The sequence below is a fragment of the Crocodylus siamensis genome, chromosome 2 (assembly GCF_052110815.1).
Source record: "Crocodylus siamensis isolate JL-2025a chromosome 2, ASM5211081v1, whole genome shotgun sequence".
Lineage (NCBI taxonomy): Eukaryota > Metazoa > Chordata > Crocodylia > Crocodylidae > Crocodylus > Crocodylus siamensis.
This window is the reverse complement of record NC_143396.1, coordinates 59,820,253-59,843,468: the sequence shown is the minus strand read 5'-3', so window position 1 is coordinate 59,843,468 and position 23,216 is coordinate 59,820,253. Positions and strand designations below refer to the sequence as shown.

At 38.9% G+C, this 23,216-nt stretch overlaps 1 protein-coding gene across 1 annotated transcript in view; it reads left to right on the top strand.

Moving 5' to 3' along the window:
• SGCZ (sarcoglycan zeta) overlaps nt 1-23,216 on the top strand; it is a 1,118,440-nt gene that overhangs the window by 797,901 nt on the left and 297,323 nt on the right. Inside the window, exon 3 of the mRNA XM_090035994.1 lies at nt 18,583-18,684. Within this exon, the coding sequence (XP_089892120.1) occupies nt 18,583-18,684 (102 nt within the window). The remainder of the gene's footprint in view (nt 1-18,582; nt 18,685-23,216) is intronic.

Sequence of the window (23,216 nt, the reverse complement as noted above, 5' to 3'; positions counted from 1 at the left end):
CAGCATGGGCTTAAACATATGAAAATGTAAATTTAATTAAAATCATGTAGGACAGGGGGTTTCAACCTTTTTTAAACTAGTGTATTGGTGGTGGTGGCCATACACAGGGAGGGGAGAGGGAGCTGGTGGCGCTCACATATGGCAGGTCCTGCTCCCACCACCCACCACCCTGTGCTACCGTTACCACTGTGTGCCACTTTTCCAGGGCCAGTCACACGTGCAGCTCCGTTGACAGCCACCCTTCCTCTCCCCTCTCTCTCCACTCTCTGAATTTTCCTTAGATCACAGTGATCCTGACCTGGGGAATGCATGAAGAACCATGGGGGAATTGGAGAAGCAAGAAAAAACTCCCCATGCCTTCCTCAGACAGGGGTCTGGTGAACAGGAAAGGAACAGCCTTCAGCAGTCCACTCTTGGACTAGTCCTGGACCAGTCAGCTGCTGTGGCTCCTTGCCTCTTCCCCAAATCAGGTACTGCCTGGCTTGGAGAAAGGACTGAAGGCTTTGTTTCACTTCCTTCTTCCCCTCCTGGACTAGTCCAGGAGTGGAAGGGAGGAGCAGGACAAATCACCCTGCCCATTCCCCAAACCCAAGACCCCAATCTGGGGAGAAGATGGGGAACAGCAAGCAGTTGTTCCTCTTCTCTATTCCCAGTCTCAAGGGGAAGACTGCAGGGAGTAGTAGTAGGGCAACCTTTACTATCCAGTTCTCACTGCGTGGATTCAAGGGTGCTCAGCAGGCAGGGAATAGCTGGCAGCTATATCTCCCCTCTTCTCTTGGTCTATGGGAGAGATAGGAGGATTTGCCCCATGCATTTTCCCGATATGCATGACTGGTCTCTGGAAGGCACAGGAACCTTTCTCTGTGGTTCCACTCCTTGTGGTACCTGGGAGGAGTTAAGTTCCGTGAAAGTGTTCAAATGTTCATTTTCCTGGAAGAAACTCTCTCAGCAGTGATTTCTACTTCAATGTAGTGCAGTTATTTTTTCTGCCAGACCAGCCATTTTTGCTCCTTAAAAAAAAATAAAACAACAACCAAAAAGCTGCAATGCCTGCACACTTGTGATTTCTATCAGGAAAGCAACAATTCTCCTGATAGAAACTGAATGTCTGTGACCTATTACGGATAAAAATTAACTAGTTTGTTTTGTTAATGTGGCTCCACTTTTTCCCATTACCTGCAATATAAAATTTTGTTTCTAGTACTGGAGAAAACAAGCTACTCAGCTACTGCAAAATACAATGGTTAAAACAGAACAAGGCTCTCCAGCCTCTTTGGGGTTTTTTTGTTTTTATAGCTATAACTTTTATTAAAAAGAGAGAGAGAGAGCTTTTATGTAACATTTAATGAAAGTTATATAAAAATACTTTTAGTTTGGTTAATAGACAATTATAGGAAACCCTAAAATAAGTAACATTTTATGAATAACCATTACATTTAAAAAATTCAGTGGCTAAAAGTTTCAAGGCAAAAGAAAATTAGACCCCTTTATCTTTATTACCGTATTATATAATAAAGTTAGCTATCTTTATTAACTATCTAATTAAATGATATCTCTTTGAAGAAACCCCTTTGCTCCCTATAAATTGAATGAGAAATGTAGATCTTAAGCTTCTCTGAAAATGTCATCACATTATTAAGATGTCTAATTTAATGAGATATCCTGTGTATGATTTCATTTTTCTTTGTAAGAATTTTTACTTGTTAGAGTAATTCATTTATTATAGGTATGAATTTAGAAAAGTGTCTGCTTGAGAATTTTCACCAAGACTACAAAACCAATACCACTAGGAAACAAGTTCTGTTCTATTAGCTTTGTTTAAAACCATTTTGTCTTATACAGTTAAATGCAACATTTGGGAAAGTATGTGCTTTGACCTCAAATATTGTCAGCATCAGCACATTTTAATCTTGGACTAAATTTTATATGATTAGCTATTTGCATTCGACCTTACTCTGTAAATACTTTAATCATATTTCTTGTTCCACTTTTGTCTTAAGGTAAGCTCAATTATGTACCACGTAACTTTAGGCTAGGAGCACTGCCTCAAAAGAGTTTTCTACAAATCTAACATTCCAACAAAACGTATTTTGATTTTCACTTTAAAAAAAAATCATCTTTCCCTTATGGAATAAAATTTAAAATGAACGCTATACCGTGTGACTGGTATTCATAAACCCTATGGTTTAAATGTAATTATACCTGGGTAGATTGGGAGGCACCCCTCTTTGATTCCTGTTCTACCAAAACTTTAAAAATTACTACCTAGTAGGGGCACTGGAATTTCTATTCAGACAGCCCTGAAGGAATTAATTTACTTCTTGGTTCATTATATTCTACCAGATATATGCTAATTTCTCTTCATTCCATAGGTGTTAATGATCCTCTCTCCCTTTTTAATTGTGTCTATCCTATTCAAACTGTACTTTGTTCTACAGTTTTGCTGTCTCTTAGCCATTCCTGGTAATGGCTCTTTTCTGTGTCACAGCTCCACAGACTGTTTTTAGCTTTAGCCATAAACCTTAACTCAGGCACAGTAATATTAACTTGGTGTAGAAACTACTGGTGGTAAAATATTGGAGGCATTGTTAAGACACTCAAGACTAGATTTTGTATTTGAATAAGAGATGTACATATAACTGCAATGACTACAGGACTAATGAAGTAACATCTTTTGACTATTTTGATGACTTTTACCTAGCTTCTAGTGTTTTTAAACTTAATACATAATATAGCTATTATCATATTTACTTGAATATAATATGACCCTCCCAATAATTAGATTCTATATATGGAACGATTATATATTTAATATAACTTTCCAGGTATAGAATCTAATTATTGGAGGTTTGTCTTGAATTTGTCAATCTCCCACTGCTACAAGAAGGAAAATACATCTGGGGCGTCAGGTAGTCCCTTTGTCCTCTGCCCCCAACAACTTCTCTTGAAGCCACTTCCTCCCTTCCTACTGTTAGACCCTACTCTCCCTGCACACATGAAAGTGAGAAACAACTTTGAAAAAACTTGACCATTAACTAAATACAGCTGTAGCAATTTGCATATTGTACCCATAGGCTTAATTCATCCAGAATCAATGTATTTTTACCTTCTTTGAAACTGTAGCTAGTTTTAGCACAGATACTCCATAAACACACTTTGAACTAGCACTTTAGCACCTACTTAGACTGTGAACTATGCATGATATTATTCTAAAACCAAAAGGCTCATGATTTACCATATAGTTGATTGGGCTGGACCCCAGCAGAGTCAACCGCATTTCGAGACACGGCATTTAAAATCCTGGTGATCCCAACAGCTCAGCACTGCGCCATACTGTATACTCCAGATACCCTGAAAAATGATCTATGTGCTAATTAGCCCTCATGGCTGGGACCATGTGTTCTTGTCACAAGTTCTGGGATCCTCCAAAAATGTGTATGCAAATGAGATGTAGGGCAAACTGGTATGACTTCACCTCACAGAGGGTGAAGCTACACCAATCATATGCAACAGGCTAAGAGAGGGGGCAACAGAGGGATTCTGGGTGAACCGTTTGGGTCTCAGTTGTGTGAGGTTTGTCAGACATTTAAGGTTGGCGAAGAAACAAGAATAATTGGGAAGGGGAAAGAAAAGTGCAGCTTAGCTTTAGGAAAGAATACACAAAATGTATTCAGTGTAGTGGTTCATCATGACTATAAAAAGAATCAGCACTGAGGGGGACTACATCCAATAGGCACTACAACATGTCTTATTTACATGGGTTGTACTAACCTGTACTTGTGGTAGGTCACATCACTTCCTGGCTTCTTATCAGTTCAGATGAAGTTTAGTCCTACGCTTGCCTAACAAGGGAAACACCATGACCACTAAGGCAGTCTTCCTAGTCACACATGGGGAAGACCACTGTCTTGACACAATGTATAGTAAACCTTCCAATAGGGGCTGAAATGGGAAGATCTTGGCTTTATGCCCACTTTACGGAAAGGGGAGATTCCTTTCTAGCTTGCTTCTGTGGCCTTAGGGCTGAGGGCAAGAAAAACTCAGGGCATCCAAACCCCAAGCTTGGGCCTGCAAGTAGGTTGCCTGCCAAAGGTTTTGGAAACATTTGAAGCCCCAGATGGGGGTGGGGGATGTTTGTCAGTAGTAGGATGGAGGGTGTCAGGGCTGACTTTGGCCCTTCTGGTGCCAGCCTGGTATTACCTCCAGGCCTGTTCTTTATGGAGGGAGCACTTGCCAATTTTTTGAAGGACCAAAAAAACCCAACACCCCACCCCCACAAACAAAACCTAAAAATGGTTCCCATCAGCATGTTTACCCAACATGAGCCATGTACTTAATAGTGACTCAGTGTTGACTGCATTTAATCAACTTCATAGTTGGTTTCTCTTACTAAGTACATGCTATTTTTACAAGCAGTTCAATGCAGGCAATGTATTTAATGCAGTTTCCTTGTATGTGAATGTAAGGTTAGGAGCTTTTTTCCCCCCTGTGTTGATGTGATGGAGTGCAAAGGAGAATCCTCATTTTATATTTGAATCCTCATTTTATATTTGAGTAAATACTGTAGTAAACATACCAATATATTTCTTGTTTTGATCTTAAATGGAATACTATAGAACAGGGCACGTAGCATATTAGTAAAGCTTCTACTTTCTCTTTAGTTGGAGAAAGGTATGGGTCATGTTTATATGTGATGATGTACCATGCCATCTGTACCCTCCTTTTCAAAATCTTATATCTGCCCATGGAATGATACATTATAAAATGGTACTTAAAGTACTTATCTGATAATAATTAAGTTTTTGAATTGGCATTCCCTTAATATGTAGGGGCAATTTTATATGCGTCTTGATGTCATTAATTGTGTTTTAGGCTGTAGATTCAGCAAAACTACTTTCTATACATTTATGTAATGTGATTGTAGTACCCAAACATATTCTAGTAGTTTTGTTGAGTCTGAAGTCTAAAATGCAAATAGAGATGCCAAGAGATGTATGAAATTTCAAATGAATATAAACTAAGTATAACTCAAGACTGTTGGGAAATTCAAACTTTATCCTTTCAAAATGTTCTAATATAATCACCTTCTTCTCTAAATTTGTTTCAGATTCCTACTAGATTGGTTATTGGTCTTTTCCCCAAAACTGCCCTGACCAGTTTGCAGTCAGTTCTGCTAGGTAGATCTCACTGCCTGTTCTCCATCATCTCTATCTTCTCCTTTTCCCTTTGAATATTCCTTCACTGTCTCACAGTGCTCCATCTTCCCTTGCTATCCTCTGATGGAATCCAGATTTGCTTTATGTGATTCTCTGAGTGACCTCATTCTTATGCATGGTTTTAATTACTGTTTTCTGCTAATTAGTCATGAATCAAAGTTCCCTCTCCTGACTTGCCTTAATCAGTCCAATACAACATTTCATGCTTTTCTCCTACTTCTTCCTCTGCCCATTTGTGAACTAGCTTATATTTGTTTTTGCCAACATTTTTCACTGTGCCTACCATTATCTTCCCTCTCCTTTTAGTCTATCACAATTGACAAAACCACCATCCTTTCACATATGCAGGCCTATCAATACCTAACCTTGCTCCTGTACTTTCTACAACCATGCAGTGAAGAAATGGTGCCTTTTTTACCTCTAACATGTATAAAATCCATTGCTTTATGATTACACTATTACCATTTTCCTCCTCCTTTCTGGTCCCTTCCAGAACTTAAATTCCCCTTTCTACCCAGCATCAGCATACTTACCAATAAGTCCTACTTTGCCCATAATTTAACCATATCGCCCTTTTTATCTCTCCCCCTTCTCCACCAAATCAAATTTAAACTTCCTATTCCTACCTCATAACTCTGGTACTTTCCAATTATTTTCTCTTATCTATAATTTGGTTTCCTCAGTCTTCTAGTGACAGCTCACTTTTATTAGTTCTCCTCCAGTCCTCTTCGTACTTCCATATCATGTCTTATGGTACACTATCTCCTCCTTCAAATTCCTTCTGAAGACCAATTTTTGTCAAACCAACAAGAAAATACACATTATTTATTATTAATTAGAAGGCTAGTTGGTAATACTAGTACTCTAAAAATGCATGATTTTGCTATTTTATATTTCCTATCTCCATACATTGTAATTTCTCTGAGACTGAATGTGAGACTGACTACACATTTGTAAAACAATTTGCATACTATTAATATCATAGTAGAATTTGTAGAAGACTCACAAATCTTTGTAATTAATAAATGTCCATGCCTGCTAGTAATGTGTTAACACATCTGAAAAATACTGAACAAATAGTATTCATCCCATTTTATGAAATAAAATAATTAAAACAAAACTATCTTGTAAAACAGAGTCATGAGCCTTACCAACTTTTTAACATATAAGTCAGATGTTGGCCCAGCATTTTTTTAGTTTATTTTTTCATGCTCTTTTTTAAGGGAAGAAAGACCCAAGTCTACAAAAAACTTAGATGCTGAAATTCTATCAAAGTTCAAGAGTACTGAAAACTCCCACGAGTGCCTAGATGCTTAAATTTCTGACGGTGAAGATCCCCAGGCAACTAACCAATGACTGTTTGATTAACATAAAATGCATAAGAAATCCTTGAAGGGATCAAAAGCCAAGACCCGCTGAAACAGGGAAGTCCCCCAAGCATTGTGCTAGAAAGCCAAGCTCTATTTTGCAAAATAACACAGCTTCAAGAGGACAGCTGGAAAGTACTTCAATATAGCCCAGAAATGTTAATAGACTGATGGTTAAGACAGGCTTATGGGAGGTAGGAGATGTGGGTCTGAACCCATTCAGGTTAAGGAAGATGTAAAACTTTGGTCTCCCATACCTGGGTTAATGGGGAAAAGGTAACACAATTATTTTGAAAGAAATATGCAATCCAAGATCAGTTTTTAAAGAAAAAAATATAAATCCCTCCAGGAATTTCTTAGGGTAAAATCTTTTATTGGACCAGTTGCATAGTTAGGATAGAATTAAAACAGCTTTTGAATGCAAGGCATTCTTCATCATGTCTCATCAGCACAAGCAAAGCATAATAAAAAATATTCAGGACAGGATTCCAAGCTTCGATTCCTCATCTGAAAGACACGACTCCCTGAAATACGAAGTAGGCATTTAGGTCATTTTTACATGCAGTGCAGTATACGGTGCTGGACACTTTAATTAGCAACCAAAACTAATTAAAAGTGCCTGCATGTCACATGTATCAGCATCTCCATGTGTCCCCACACAGGGTGCTTTGAACTAAAGCTTGTCGGACGTGTCTTATTTCAAAGTGTACTGCTGCCATTTTGCCAGCATGGAGATGCACAGCAATGCTGATACACGTAATGTGTAAGGCTGCCAGAGCATGTCAATTTCTGTACTCAATTAATTGAGTCTGCTCTGACACACTGGATTGTGTAGAAGCCCCTATATTCTCTGGGAGAGGCAAGATAGTTTATTCATCACCCTGCTAATTATACTGGCTGTTATGAATCTTACCCTGAAGCATGCAAATTTCTTCATGCATTGTGTAGTGAATGAGCTATTGTGTATTGTTAAACAAATGTACATGAATCCTAAAATCAAGATTTTCACATATGTATACAGAAACCCTTGTACATCTAGTTGGTCAGTGCCTTAAAGTTTTAAAATCACTTTCTATTGTATATGAAATACTATGCACAATTACTTAAGGCAGATTGGTAGGTTCTTCCATCCCCTTTTAGCCTTCATAGCAGTACTTGCATCTTTCTGTATTGCGCAAAGTATTATTACCAGATGACAAAGCCAGCATGTTTAAAAATTACTTTGCCTCTGTTTTCCTGAGCAGGGACCAGAACAGTCACCCCCCCTCTGGGCCCCACTTAGATCCCAGAGAAGGTGCACCTAGGCCAAGGGTTGGTGAGGAACTAGTTAGGGAACTTCTGGAGGGACTGGATGTATTCAAACCAGCTGGTCCGGATGATCTCCACCCTAGAGTACTGAGGGAATTGGCTGAGGTCATTGCGGAACCCCTGGCACAGCTGTACGAGTATTCATGGTGCTCTGGTGTGGTGCCAGAGGGCCAATGTGGTTCCCATCTTCAAAAAGGGGAGGAAGGAGGACCCGGGAAACTATAGGCCAGTTAGTCTTACCTCAGTCCTGGGCAAGCTTTTTGAGAGAATTATTCTGGCGCATATCCATGAGGGGCCAGCAGGGGAGATTATGCTTAGGGGCAATCAACACAGGTTCATTAGCGGCAGGTCCTGTCCGACCAACCTGGTGGCCTTCTATGACTAGATCACCAAATCCTTAGATGCAGGGGTAGCAGTGGACATAGCCTTCCTGGACTTTCAGAAGGCCTTCAACACTGCCTCTCACCCTGTTCTCATTAAGAAACTGGGGGACTGTGGTGTCGACACCCGCACAGTCAAAGGGGTTGCCAACTGCCTAGAGGGCTGCACTCAGAGAGTGGTGGTGGATGGGTCATTTTAGACCTGGAGGGATGTGGGCAGTGGGGTTCCACAGGGCTCAGTCCTTGGGCACACACTGTTTAACATCTTCATCAGTGACTTGGAAAAGCGGGAAAAAAGCACCCTGTTCAAATTTGCTCATGACACTAAGATGTGGGGGGATGTGGGCACACTGGAAGGAAGGAATAGACTGCAATCAGACCTAAACAGGTTACAGGGTGGGCAGATGAAAATAGGATGGGATTCAACACCGATAAGTGCAAAGTGATGCACCTGGGGAGGAACAACTGGCATCATACCTACAGGTTGGGAAACTCCCTTCTTGTCAGTACAGAAGCAGAAAAGGATCTTGGAGTCGTCACTGATTCCAAGATGAACATGGGCCGGCGGTGTGGGGATGCAGTCAGGAAGGCCAACCGTACCTTGTCATGCATCCACAGATGCATCTCAAGCAAGTCCAAGGAGGTGATCCTCCCCTTCTATGCGGCACTGGTCAGGCCACAGCTGGAGTACTGCATCCAGTTCTGGATGCCACACGTCAAGAGGGATGTGGACAACATGGAGAGGGTCCAGAGGGCATGATCGGGGGCAGCAGGGCAGGCCCTACGAGGAGAAGCTATGGGACCTGAACCTGCTCAGCCTCCACAAGAGAAGGCTGAGGGGGGATCTAGTTGCCTGTTACAAACTAGTCAGAGGGGACCAGCAGGCACTGGGGAAGTCCCTGTTACGCCATGCACTGCCAGGAGTGACCAGGAATAATGGTCACAAGCTGGCAGAGGGTAGATTTAGGCTAGATATCAGGAGGCGCTACTTCACTGTCAGGGTGGCTAGGATCTAGAACCAACTTCCAAGAGAAGTGGTGCTGGCTCCTACCCTGGAGGTCTGTAAAAGGAGGCTGGATGAACACCTTGCTGAGGCCGTTTGACCCCAGTACTCTTTCCTGCCATGGCAGGGGGTCAGACTCGATGATCTGCTCAGGTCCCTTCCGACCCTAGAAACTATGAAACTATTAAACAAATGCTTGACTGGCTAAGCGAAATTCATAGGCCACTTATATTTTTTCTCCATGTAATGATGTGTATAAGATTCTGATTTAATAGTGTACCTGAAAGTAGGAACAAATATTATTGTTTTTAGAATAGGGAGTTTTTAGAATATTAAAGGCTTAAAACACCCTTTTTTGCCTCCTGGAAGAACATCTTGATTCTTTAAAATTTTTGTATAAAATTAATTTTAGACCTTAAATCATATATAAGTCCATTTAACAGCTGCTTTAAGAACATTTATCTATGCCCACTTACTCACAGCCAGAGTACTTAAAAAATTCTGTTATATTAGCATTTGACTTGATTGAATCCATGAACTGATTATTTGTTTATTTTACTGTGAAGAGAGATATTTGTCATAAAAGATAAAAATGTCTATTAAGCTTCTCAGTTCATAAGCTTCAACAAATCAGACTATTTTTCCTTCCCAAATACTTATAACACCATTATAATATGAGACTTCATTTACTTTGATATTGACTTTCAAATGCAGAAAATTTATTACAAAATATGATAATAAAAATCCCAGCAACAGCATAAAATAAATGGTTTGTCTTTCATATGTTTGAGTTTTAATATCTCTGCTTTTTGAATTACTGGTGGAGATAAAAGATGTTTTGTAGAAAAAACCATTAATCCCAGACCACTAGGAAAAGCATTAACAGTGGTTTAATCTGCTTCTAAGTGTTTCAGGCATGTGGTGGGATTTTTTCTTTTCTTTTCTTTCCTTTTCTTTTCATCAGGGACAAACAGCAGAAAAAAACTGAGCAAGTTGAGGGGGATAGGTCCCTTTCTGTTGTTTTATTAAAATGAAAGATATGGAAACTCATAGGGTGAAATAAACTAGTTAGACTGGTAGGACTCTATTATGAATTTGTTAATTTTTTTTCTATAATATGAGCAAGGCTTTGGGTTCCCAATATGCTGAAGAGTGGGAATGGAAATACATAAATCTGCCTCGGAAGACAAATTGATAATCATTTCCTATAGCTGTCAAACATGCTGATCTGTTCCATTCACATTAACATGTCCTTATAGTGTCCACTAAAACTTACTAGGTGGAATTGCAAATTACAAGAGCAAAGAAAGAGAGAAGTGGCTATAAATCAATCAATATTATTGCTGCCAAAGACTTGTTATAAGTAAAAATAGGAAATACAATAATGCTTTGGATTGTATCAAATTATGAGTCAATTACATCAAATTATTAGTCAATATATTATAGCTTTTGATTTAATACAGACACCAGTGCCACCTTATCAAATTCCCACAGCCAGTTGTAAAAGCTTTATCTTTGGGCCAGAGTTGCATTCATCCTCTTGCTTGGATATTATTTCATTTTGTTGGGATTGCTAATCAATGTGTCCATGTATACATGTAGCCATTTATATATTTTATAATCCAGTGCAAAAGACCTTTAATCTTCAACCTGAAAATTTAAACTAAACAGAATTTGCTTTATTTGAAGCTTTATTTTTGTTAACAGTCAACTGTGAAAGACAAATAATTCAACCCCAATACAATATCAGCTTACTAGAGAATAAAATCTATGCAGATCTTTTTCTTTATAGTTAATTACATTCCATGGAAATCATATAATAGCTGAGAATTGTGTACCCCTTTTAGGATGGAGACCCTAGGAGTAAGATTCAAGAAGAATCATAATGCCAAGGAGAGCAAAATAGAAACAGGGGGCCCACGAGCCTATGAGGAAATACTGTATTTATCTGAATACATCTTGAATCCAAGATGACTCTGAATTTAAGAAGATTCTCCAACAATTAGAGTCTATACATGGAAAGTTATAACAAATACATAATTTTCCATGTTTAATATCTAATTATAGGCAGGGGCAAGCAGATGACAAGCAAGCAGTGGGGCAGGGGAGACAGGCAGTCTGATCCTGACTCTTTAATTCTCTCCACATGACCCCCCACCACTTGTCCCCTCCAGTGCCTCCCACCCTCCCCAGAACCCTAGCTCCCCACATACTTCCCCCCAACCTTCCCCTCCTGCTTACTTGTGGCTGTCCATAGTGTATCCCCCAGGGTAGCAGGCAGGGAAGGTTTAAACTGCCTGCCTGGCTACTGCCACTGCTACTGCTCTCTGAGCCAGAAGAGCAGCAGTAGCGGTGGCTGGGCAGGAAAGTAAACCCTTCTCTACCTGCTCCCTTGGGACAGATAGCACAGGCAGTCACACAAGTAAGTAATGCTGTGGAGGTGGGGGGAAGCAAGGGGAGACCCTGAGGGGAAGGGAGAGGCTGGGGGTAGGGACCTGGAGGAGTCCTGGGGGTCAGGGAGCAAGGGGAGAGGCCAGAATGGGAGGGGAGGGGATTCTTACTTCTCAGTACAGGCTCCTACTGGCCTGTAGTGGGACTACTCCAAACTCAAGCTAGCACTAATACCCATCAACATGCATGTGATTCATAGTATTACAAGAGCCTCAGGCAAAAGGCATGGTGTAGTTGCACCTTATAGACTAACTACATCAATGATGCATTTGGGAATCCCGTTCCACTCACTGAATAAGTATGGGAATAATGCAGAAAGAGAACCTTTCAAATTTATCTGAATTTATCTGACTTCCTCCCAGTTCTTTACTATAACAGTTTCTAAGAGAGAAGGCAACATGTTTTGAGCAAATTTCCCTGCACAATGGGTACAGGCCTTACTACTTTTTCTTTCTTATTTGCAAATTTTGTTTCATAGCGGCAATGAGACACTTCAGGAAAATCATTTGTAGAAGATTATTGCATTTGTCAGGTGGTTAAGGTCACAGTCACCCTGCTTCAGTTTCCTAACACCATCCATGGCAGACACTCCAAAATGCATTGCCTGTCTTGTCGTATTGAATAAATCTAATTATCTTATAATGTATTTTTATTGGGGTGAGAGTAGTCCCATATGCCCAGTGTCTTACAGCATTTAAAGTGGAAAGCTTTGGCAGATGGTCAGAGGGATAGTCCTTCTATGGAAGACCAGGATGAAACTAAAGGAAGGGAAGGAGCTAAAGGAACCTAAGAATATTTCCCCAAAGAAGCATAAAATTGTACTAGGAAATGAATATTTTATTTATTTAATTTCAAGGCTCACACATTAAAGTTACAAATCTCTCTTTCAAAAAAGAAGATGAAGGAAACTGAGACTCTGACTGAGCAAAATACTAAAAGTGAGCACCCATAGCTTCAACTAAAGCTTATGTGAACTGTGCTTAAACCATGCTATATAATACAAAGCATTCTGAAAAATAAGTTTGAGATATTTCAGATTAGCACAACTAATGGCTATTGCTTACCTTAATTTCTGTGCCTCAGTTTCCGCTCTGTAAAATAAGAATAAAACCACCACCTCATCTGACAGGAATGCTGTGAAACACGTGTATAATATTTGTAAGGCACTCAGCTGCTTAAGTGATAAACACCATAGAAGAACCCAGAAGATTAGTTGTTCTGTCTTCACAGCAGAGTTTGAATAGTGTAAAGTCAGTACGGTATACAGCTGCATTTTGAACAAAACAAAATATTAAGTAGCTGCATATGAACAAAGTACTCTCAGTCCTTTGTAATGACTGAAGTAGGATGGTTGAGAAAATAACAGTGGGTGACAGTATTATTAAAGATAGTATTATATGCATATCTGAAAGGTAGTGAAAAAAGGAAACCTTACTCCTGGCAATTCCTGTCCCTTAAGCACTTGACCTAGCAACCTCAGCAATGCTGTTCTTAATGCATTTTTTGTGCGTAATATATATTAGTGCTGTATCTTGCAGCCACAAATGCCCCATCAGAACCAGATGAAGTAATATGTTAATTTCTCCTTTTCACTTAGCAAATGTGTTTGTCTCTGAGTAAGTAAAACAGTACCTGCTTCCTATTGAATATTTATTCATAGCTAAAATATGGCACAGTTGGTGTTCCCTGTCGGTTTTCCCTGTTGATAGAACAGCAGGAGTATTGCATTAGCATTGATTTGTCAATGAGGAGATAGTGTCTTTATCTTAGTTTCCCCTCTGGGTACAGGTGGTGGCATCACATTCGCACTTTTTTTAAAAAGAACATCTACAGAGTGTATACAAATTATTTTAAAAATACTTACCAAAATTAAAGTGAGAACACTGCTTTTTTAATTAACTATATGCCATGACATCAAGTTCAGAATTCTTCTACTCCCAGACCACATTTGATCTCCTCTTTTACTTTTAATGGAAAAGGAAGTATCCTCCTACTTTGTGTAATAAGTTTTAAGCCTTCCTAAATATGTATAGAATATCAGGGGTCCTTCATTCTCTAAAATGGAGAAAGCTTTTTATTTTCTACTGATGCTACATTAGTTTCACACTGTTGCAGGAGTATATACTGTAGTGTAGATATACTAACTGAAAAAGTTACCCATTGTTGAGTCTGCCATTATGATAGTCCCCTGTCTTGAAAATGAGGTGGTCTTTATTGTTATAATGATGGCTTCTGGACCTTCATCACAGAGACATAGTTTAATCTTAAAATGGTGTACAAAGGCATAATTCCTCTAAATGATCATCTTTAAAGATCCAGCATAGCTTGAAAACAATTTTTTTTCTATTGTGTCTGATATTTTTGTAACCATGAAATAAGAGAAGTGACTTTCATTCATTAAATCTTTGGGCTTATTTCAGCTTTACCACCTACTGTTAAGTCTTTCTTAGATTACCACATATGATTTATCTCTTTTGTTTACTTGTCCTAACTCAAAAGCTATACCTGTATAAATGTGTTGGTGGGGAACGTAGAAGGGGGTAGGTTTTTTTTAAACTGATATAATTGCCAAGTGTGATTTCTAGAGGCGACAGAGTAATATCAATATTAAGAAGCCTTACGCTTGTGTAAGTATTTCCCTCATGTATGATGATAGATACAGCTACATAAAAATAAAACCACTTTAGTATGTAAGTGTCTTTTCACTTTGGCTAGGGACAGACATTCAAAAAGCCTGAGCCTGAACTAATTCAATCTTTGAAGGTTAGTCTAACCTGGCCAGGCTAAATTAGTTTTGTAACCAGGCAGACATCCCAGAAAAGCAGGCACATGCTTGCAATGGCTGAGGCCAGAAGCTGCAGGGTGCTAGAGCAGCCCTCCCATCCCTTTGACAGCACTAAGCTGAGGGGAGGCATGGCCATACCCTGGCAGGATGCTTTGATTAGCCCAGCAGGGAATTGATAAAAGTGTTTATCACCTCGAACACACTGTTTATTGCCCCACTAAAAAAACAACAGAGGAAAATTACCAGCTACCTGTTGATTCTACCTGTTGATTCAGCACAGACCATAGCCAGCATGTGATCTGCTAACTAATACACAGACACCTCCCCAGCAAGGCAGAGGGAAGAGGGGAATTCCTGCTTAGCAGGGAGTGGTGAGGGGGAGGAGGGGATCAGACCAGTCTGTGCTGGAGCTTCAGCCAGGGAACAGAGGGGAGGGGCCAGTCCTACTGTAAAGGTAAAATAAATTGTCCCCAAGCTACATTTGATTGCCACAGATTTTCCAATTAAAATTTTGATTTTAAGAGTGTGTGGTTATTTATGAGATTTAGCTATATGAGAATATTCTTTCCTTGTTTCATTAGCTACTTCTACTATGCAATCCATGTATATGTACATGCTATTAAAACCATGACAAGCAGGTAGTACTCTGACTTAGTTGTAATTTAAAGTTTCCCTTCCAGGGATGTTCTAGGATATATTTAATACTGCTTCACTGGAAAGGTTGAAATAGACAGTCCTTTGACTGTAGCTGATCAGGTGACCTCCTGCTTTTTTAAAATAAATACAGAATATTGGTGATTGATTCAAGGATGAAGAGCAAATGCTGCAATTTTAGGGGATTACTTGAGTTTGATTAGGGATGCAAGCATGAGTGGAATCTGGCATAAAACTTTCAGAGGGACTTCTGGAAGACAGCAATAACCCATGAAAACTAAATAAAATGCTGTAAAGGAAGTCAACCAATTTGCACTAAAGCCTTTTGAAGGTGTATGGTGAGGTTAACATCATAGATCTGCTAGAGAATCCACAACACTATAAAAAAAGAGACTTGAGGCAGAAAGGAAGCGGCTGTTTCAAGTCTTAAAAAAAAGGGCAAATACATCTGATACGTGCTATGGAAAACAACACAAGCCAACTCAATATGCAACATCTAGAAAACTGCAAGAACAGCAGTAGATTTACCTCACAGTGTATTAATAATTTACAATTGACAGCAGAGTATGCAGTGCTTGGACAAGGGTAATAATACCACCAACACCAGTTCTAGTGGATTTTTTCATAGCACCAATGGTTAGTATTTCAATCAAACATAAATAAACTGGAACAGCGAGCTCCTGGTTGGTGGTGGCAAGTAGGGGTGTGCAAAACAGGCCATTTTTTATTTCAATTTGGATTCAGCCTGAATCAGGGACAGTGATTTGATTCGTTGGTTCAGATCACTGTCCCTGATTTGATTCAGCCATATGCAAATCTGAAAATTAAGTGGCAATTCCGAGTATCAGTGATTCAGCCATAAACACAGCTTTAAATGTTTTTTCGACATACTGCAAGGTACCATGCACAGCTTATGAATGCTGTGATGCTGGAGCAGATGAACTGTCCCACAGGAGTGGGAGTGGGGGGGGAGGGATGCATGCTCAGTGGTGAACATGGAAGGTGACCAGAAACACTTTTGGTCCTTTTCCGGGTCTACCAGGGAACATACTGGGGCCCCTCCCCCCCGCATCCACCTGACTCAGCAATCAGCCATGGGGGGACCCTGGGTGCCCCCCCCCAGACCCAAGAGGCACCAGTCGCCAAGCCAGGAGGCTGCGGGGGGGTGGGGGGGGAGCACTCCCCAGTGGACTGGAAGTGCTTCTGGTCCACTTCCGGGTCTATTGCTAGGCCCACTGGGGAGGCAAACACACTCCTGAGGAACACTCCATCCACCCCAGCATCTCAGCATTCACAAGCTACCTGGGACCTTGAAGTACGTAAAAAAAAACATTTAAAGCTGAGTGTATGTCTGAACTGTTGAATCTTTCTGAATCTCTCTGAATTTCTCTGAATCAATTCAGAGGGTTCCAATTCAATTTGGAGAGATTAAAGGGTCTCCTGATTTGATGAGGATTCAGAGATTCAGCCACCGAATTGGGCCAAATCTCTGCTGAATCAAATTGGGGACCACAGCATTGCACAGTCTTAGTAGCAAGCAGTGCTGCAGCCTCCAGGACACTGAAAGCTGCAGCATGCACACTGATAGCCTAATGTCCCAAAATGTAGTGCTACAGAGAAGTTACTGTTTCATCTAGCAAAATTTTTTAATACTTGTGCCATCTATATAGTACTACAGGGGGCATGTTCACCTGTCTCTTCAACTTCTATAGCACTACAAGGGTGTTCATAGTGCTACAAGTGTTATATCTTTCCAAACTCTCAGTTGGGAGGAACTTGCAGGTCCATAAAGCGATAGGTAAAGGAAAGCTAACAATTCTGTATGATTTGGGGTCCTGAAAACTGTTACTTCTTTATGAATATGTGTGGATCTGCAAGGAGAAATAATGGCTACAAATTGTAATAGTGGTACAGTTTATTAGTCATGTAAAGGTCTGGGGGGGGCACCCAGGGTCCCCCCATGGCTGATTGTTGAGTCAGGTGGATGCGGGGGGGAGGGGCCCAGTATGTTCCCTGGTAGACCCGGAAGAGGACCAAAAGTGTTTCTGGTCCCCTTCCATGTTTCTCTACATGGGCGCACAGAATTATAGTCATGTAAAGACTGGAAGGGCCCGCACAAGAACATCTAGTCCAACATCCCTCTCAGAGATTTACTTCAGAATGTCTTAGATAAGCTTACAACCAGAATAGGTCAAAATGGCTGAGGGCACAAGACAGCCCAAATAAATGGAGTTACTAGTGCCCTACAACAGTGGTACTGATATCTTGGGAGAGACCAGCAGAACTATGGAATAGTACATGGACTCACTGAAACTACTTGAACATTTGTATTTAGCTCTTAGGTGGAGTACGATTTGTGGCAATGCAGAATGCAGAAAAAGCAGTAAAGACATGCCCAGAATGAAACAACTTTTTGTAACTTTCTTTGGGTCTGAGTGACTTCTGAACACAACAGTTCAATCTGCATGTAAAATGTCCAAAATAACTTGACTATATTAAAGTGTTACTAATTTGGACCCAAATACATTCCTACTAAATCCAGTCAATGTTTTAAGTAAGCAGGAGAAGGGTCATTTTATTGTATTATAATAGAGAAGAATTAGTTGAACATCTTTCTATTTTTCTGCTGCTCTTCAGAATTGCACCGAAATTGAGTTTGAAGAAGGTGGTAGAAAGACCTTTGGTTCAGGACTTGTGTGCCAGGATTTATTCTTGCAAGCGTTTGACAGCTCAAGCTGCTGCACTATGTACAGCTGAATGCTTCTTCCTTTCACTGCTCAGTGGCAATGCTGTTTTTCCTCCCTTAAGGTCCTCAGTAGACTCCTTGCTGCTTTTACCTTCAACTGTATAAAGTAGGATTCTCTTAATATTGAGCACTTCTCAATATTCTAATGAGTGATATTATAAAGGTACCATTCCTTGCATAGATTCCCCAGATCTTGACCTACCCTTTTATCAGTGGAACAACATTCTTTTGTTACAAGATGGGTGTCCATAAATACAAGAGGTAGGCAGGATGTTGATTGGCAAATATAGATAATTTATGTAGACATATTTTGCTTTCTTCAAAACCGTTGTTTGGAGTTTTCAGAAGGTTTCAATAATCAACCTTCTACACTGTGCCACAGCTTCAGCACATGTTTGACTACTGCCTAGAAAAGTATCATATATCTTCTAGCTTGACACCTACTTTTAAACATATTTTGAAAATCTGGTTGTCCTTCCTCTGATTTGTATGCATGAAAAGGTTTGTGTATAATGAGAGTTCCTTTTATTTTCGTTTGCTGTTCAGTCAATTAGCATTTGCTACTTCTGGACCCCAGGCCAGATATTACATGTATATTTCTGGTATTATTTTTTTTCTGGACAGTGGTTTCTTCCTTAAGTGACACACACATATTTATATTATTGCTTGTAGGATGGAATGGGGAACCTGAGAGTCACCAAAAAAGGAATACGACTTGAAGGTGTATCTGAATTTCTACTTCCACTTTATGTGAAAGAAATCCACTCCCGAAAGGTAAGTACCTGGCTTCTTTTTTATTTTATTTACAGATTATAGGATAGTGGGGCTGGAAGGAACCTAACAAGATTAATTTGTCCAGGCCCCTGCTCAAGGTAGATCATTTAAATGATTAGCATGTTCAGACTAAAACTGCAGAATATGATTCCCACACTTTCCAAGGTGGCATTGAATGGAGGTTTGCTCTGAAAATACCTTATGTGGTATTCTACAAGTGTATATATATACCTCTGTATAACAATTTCCTGTACAGAAAGCTCTTTAAAAAACTAAAAGTCTCCTATACTGCTAACGATGATTTTATCTAGTGAGTGGATATATACACTGGCATCTGGAACTGTTGAATTTCTCTGCTATGATACAGAACATGCTATCCTTCATCTGAGATGAGAAGCTAAAACATGTATATTTATTCTTCAGGAGAGGTCCTCAGTAGTGTGAATAGAGCCTTTGATTCTTCTCCTTTGATGTGAACTTAGCAGTCAAATTCCAGCAATAATAAAAAGACCTGCAAAATGAGCAATTTTATATATACTCAGGTAGTTCAACTTGAATCCATTTGAGCTTCACCTACTGTTCTTTTTCCTTAAGTCCAGAGAATTGTATTAAAACTGGATAATGTACACTAGAATGGGATTTTTACATAGCAACTTATTTATAATATTGCTAAAATGTAATTGTTTTATCACTTAGCAGATCATTATAAAACATGTTAAATCAAGACATTCTATATTCAGGAGTTCGGCACAGCTCATTTTGGCTCAGTCATGTTGGCTTGTAGCTCTCCTAGATATATTTAAAAATATTGTAGTATTTGAATTATATTAAGTTCTTGCTGCCATACAAGTGCTAACCTACAATCAGACAGAAATGTTATAATGTGTTTTAGTCAATAGACTACAGAGAATTTTAATGTGCATGAAGTGAAATGTGACAAGAGTGAAGAGATATTTGGAAATATATTAACACCATTAGAGAGCTCTCTGAAAAAGTCTCTTCTCTTACTGTCTGCAGAGTTCATCTGTGTGTGTATTAAAATATATCAGGGAACTACAGGTTACGGAAAAAGTCTACACCTAAATTTGTAGTGATACGTTTTTTGTATCTTCTTAATTATTATACATGCCATTGTTTAAATATTCACTTGAAATGAACACTTAACAGTTCTGCCTCCTGTACCTATAAGACCAAAATGTTGTGATTCTTTTTTTACGAAGTAGCAAGTGTTGGCATGGCAACAAAACATGTAATAGTTTATCAGTCTGCACATTAGCCAAAATATAGTTGTTTATTGAACAGAAGATCACCTTTGAATTTGTTATTCACAATCAGTTTGATTCCTTATTAAGGCTTGCTTGTGAAGAAATATTCCTTATGAAATGGATACTAAAAATAGGAAAAGGTAATTAACACGTCTATTAGTAAACTTTCAGTAACGAACTGCTGAAGTGTATTTAGAAATGCAAATATTGTAACTGATATAGATCATGATAGAGTGAAAAATTAAGCTTACAGAAATGGTTTCTACATATTTCATTAAACAATTTTTATCAAGAATAACTATAATAAGGCCTTTTCTTTCTTCTAATTATGAAAATACTTCTTTGGGTAGAATTTCACCCTTCAAATAATTATTTTCAAAGTATCATGCTATCAGAAGGCATAAGTCCTTCTAAAAATAGTTTCCTTATAATTCTGCCATTAGTCTCATGCTTATTTTTGAAACTCTAAGATCTTTCTTATTAATTCTAACTTTTATTTTTTTTCCAAAAGAGACAATGGAAAATTATTTATAACAGTTCAAGGGTGCTTCCAAGGTCCTGGTGTAGAAAGTAAGGATGGGGGGCATTCTTTAAAATTGAAGAATATTTAAAGCATGCTTTCTAATAACTTAAAAATGAGTTATGCAGCATTATGACCCAACCTAACTAATATGAATTTTCAAATACAAAAGTTATGGAAGTTCTATGAATTTGCCAGACTGCAAAAACTACAATAATGCAATATCCTTTCCCCCCAAAGTCTCAGAGTGGCAGCATTAAACTTCCTATGATAATTCCTCTCTATAATTGATATTTGTAATTCTAGCCAGCTTAAGTATGAAGTAATTAAGATTCTGAGATTTTATAACTATTTACTTGGTCCTACTACAACCAATAAGTGAATTTGTTTCTCAAATAAAGTTCATGGGTTTTACCACTAATGTCAGTAGGGCCAGGATTTCATCCAATGCTGTTACTCCAAAAAAATTTGACTTTTAAGTACAGTGGCTAAATATAACCCAAATTAATGTCTTCTTTCAAAGTAAGATAGAAGGTTATGTTAGTTCCAGATGTCAATATAGGAAGGTTCAGGATTGGAAAGACAGGCCTAGGCTAAAACCCACACATAAGAAGGAAAAAGACTGTGTCTCTGCATAGCTCACAACTAAGGTTTTGGTGTAAAGCTGGTTTAGCTTTTCAAATGAAAGTCTTTCAGCCAAAAATGAAGATTAGGCAATATTCAGTCATTTATAGTAACTAATTTATATAAAAACTGTGAAATTGTTTCAGGGATAAAAATAGCCCAACATAAAATTCCAAAGAATACAAACATTTGTCTTGTATAGTTTTTTTACTAAGGATTTCAATGTTTTCTCTTAAGGGAATAATTCTTAATTTTATTTTAATTAGCACAATTATAAAATATAATGTTGTGACATTTCAGTTCAATTACAATTTAAAAAGGATTCATTTTCAGAGTTTTTACTTTTTGAAACTACTAATAAATCAAAATGCCTCTTCCACAGCATTACCTTAGAGCACATTTTTAGTGGTTCTAGGCCAGTATCAATATGTCACATGCCAACCCATTCTGTAGGGCTATTTCAGTCATAAAATTGTCCTGAAATTTTAAATACTTTAACCATATTAGCTCCCCATTTTCTTCCTAACATAACATGTTATTTTATGTACCCAGAATTCAATCTAGAAAATGTTCCAAATTTTAATTTATCAGTCCTTCCCATTATTGGTAAGAGATGTTGATATTTATAAGATAGAAATAATTATATGACTAAAAATGTTTGGCTCTTAAGATTGAAAGAATATAGGTTTTACCTGTTTTCTCTTTCCCTTTTTTGATTCATATTTTATCTAGATTAGAAAAAAATATAAGAAGTCTCTCTATAATTAAACCTAAAGAATAACATTCAACTCTTGTAAAGGATTAACCTCAAATTCAAAGAGTATCCATGTGAATAGAACATATGGTTAGATGCTAAATTGCAGCCAGGCTGGAAGCAGCTGGTTGGATACTCTTCTCAAGCCCTTAGGGAAATTATTATTTAAACCATATCCCCTTGAAATGGGTCTTGAAAATGCAAATAAAGAAATGCTTTAATTTATTTTCTTTCTTAACCATTATTTGAGCAAAAAGGATACCTTATGTGCTGCACTTGGAAATTATAAGGTTACTTACTCATTTCTTCCTTGTGACTTGCATTATAAGCCTGGCAATTTGCTTGCAAAAATTGCTGTGCATGTTATCTATTATCTTATTAGCAACATAAAACTTATTGTGAGAAGGATGATAAAGCAGGAAAACAAGATTTTTCCCCCTCCTTTTCCTTGGGACAGGATAGCCTGCGGTGTAATAATAATAATATAAGTGTGGTTCACCAAGGAATGAAAGATTCAGCTTAATCTGAGGACATTGCAGTTTTCTCAATGTGTATGTGTGTGCGTGTGGCTTATTTATTTTCCACAGTGTTGGAAACAACCTTTCAAAGTCTGGTATTGCTTAGTTATACAACTATTCCCTTTTAAAGCGTATTTGTTGGGTTTTTTTGCCATTAAAAGACACGAACATTGGGTGGTTGGTTGATTAATATTTTTGCTGACAGGTGGTGAGGTTGTGACAGGACTTTTTTTAGAACTGGTATGTTTTCTTTGCACAGGGAAGTAAGCTATAGAAAGATCACATGAGAGCTTCTGGACACATTCCAGAGCACTTTCCAGCAACACTTCATTGGTTCTTGTTACCTAGGGAAAAACAAAATTGAGTTGGGGGAAAGCAAGGTTATTTTCAGTGTGACACTATTGCTGTATCACAGTAGTACTCAACCTCCAGCCTGCAGGCCAGATCAGGCCCATTAAGCCATGGGATCCTGCTTGCAGGGCTCTTCACATGTCCAGAAATTTGACAGCAGAGGACTAGTGGCAATTATTAATATTGCTACCCTCTCGTACCAACAAACTTCCAAGCCCCCTGGGCCAGTTGACTTGGAACAATCTGGCAAGGGCCCCAATTCCACATGCCCCAAGCTGTCCCTTCAAGCTGGATCAAGCACTAACAAGGCTGGCCTCATGTGCTGGGTAGATCAAGCCCTGGGCAGGCCAAGCCTGCATCCTGCTGGATCAGGCCCCAGTCAGGAAAGACCATGGTGGATCAGGCCTTTTATTGGCCCTGCATCACTTCCAGCCTGCAGGCTTGGAAAGTTGTGTAGCACTGCTCTATTGAAATCCAGAGATGTGATTGAAACTTACGTA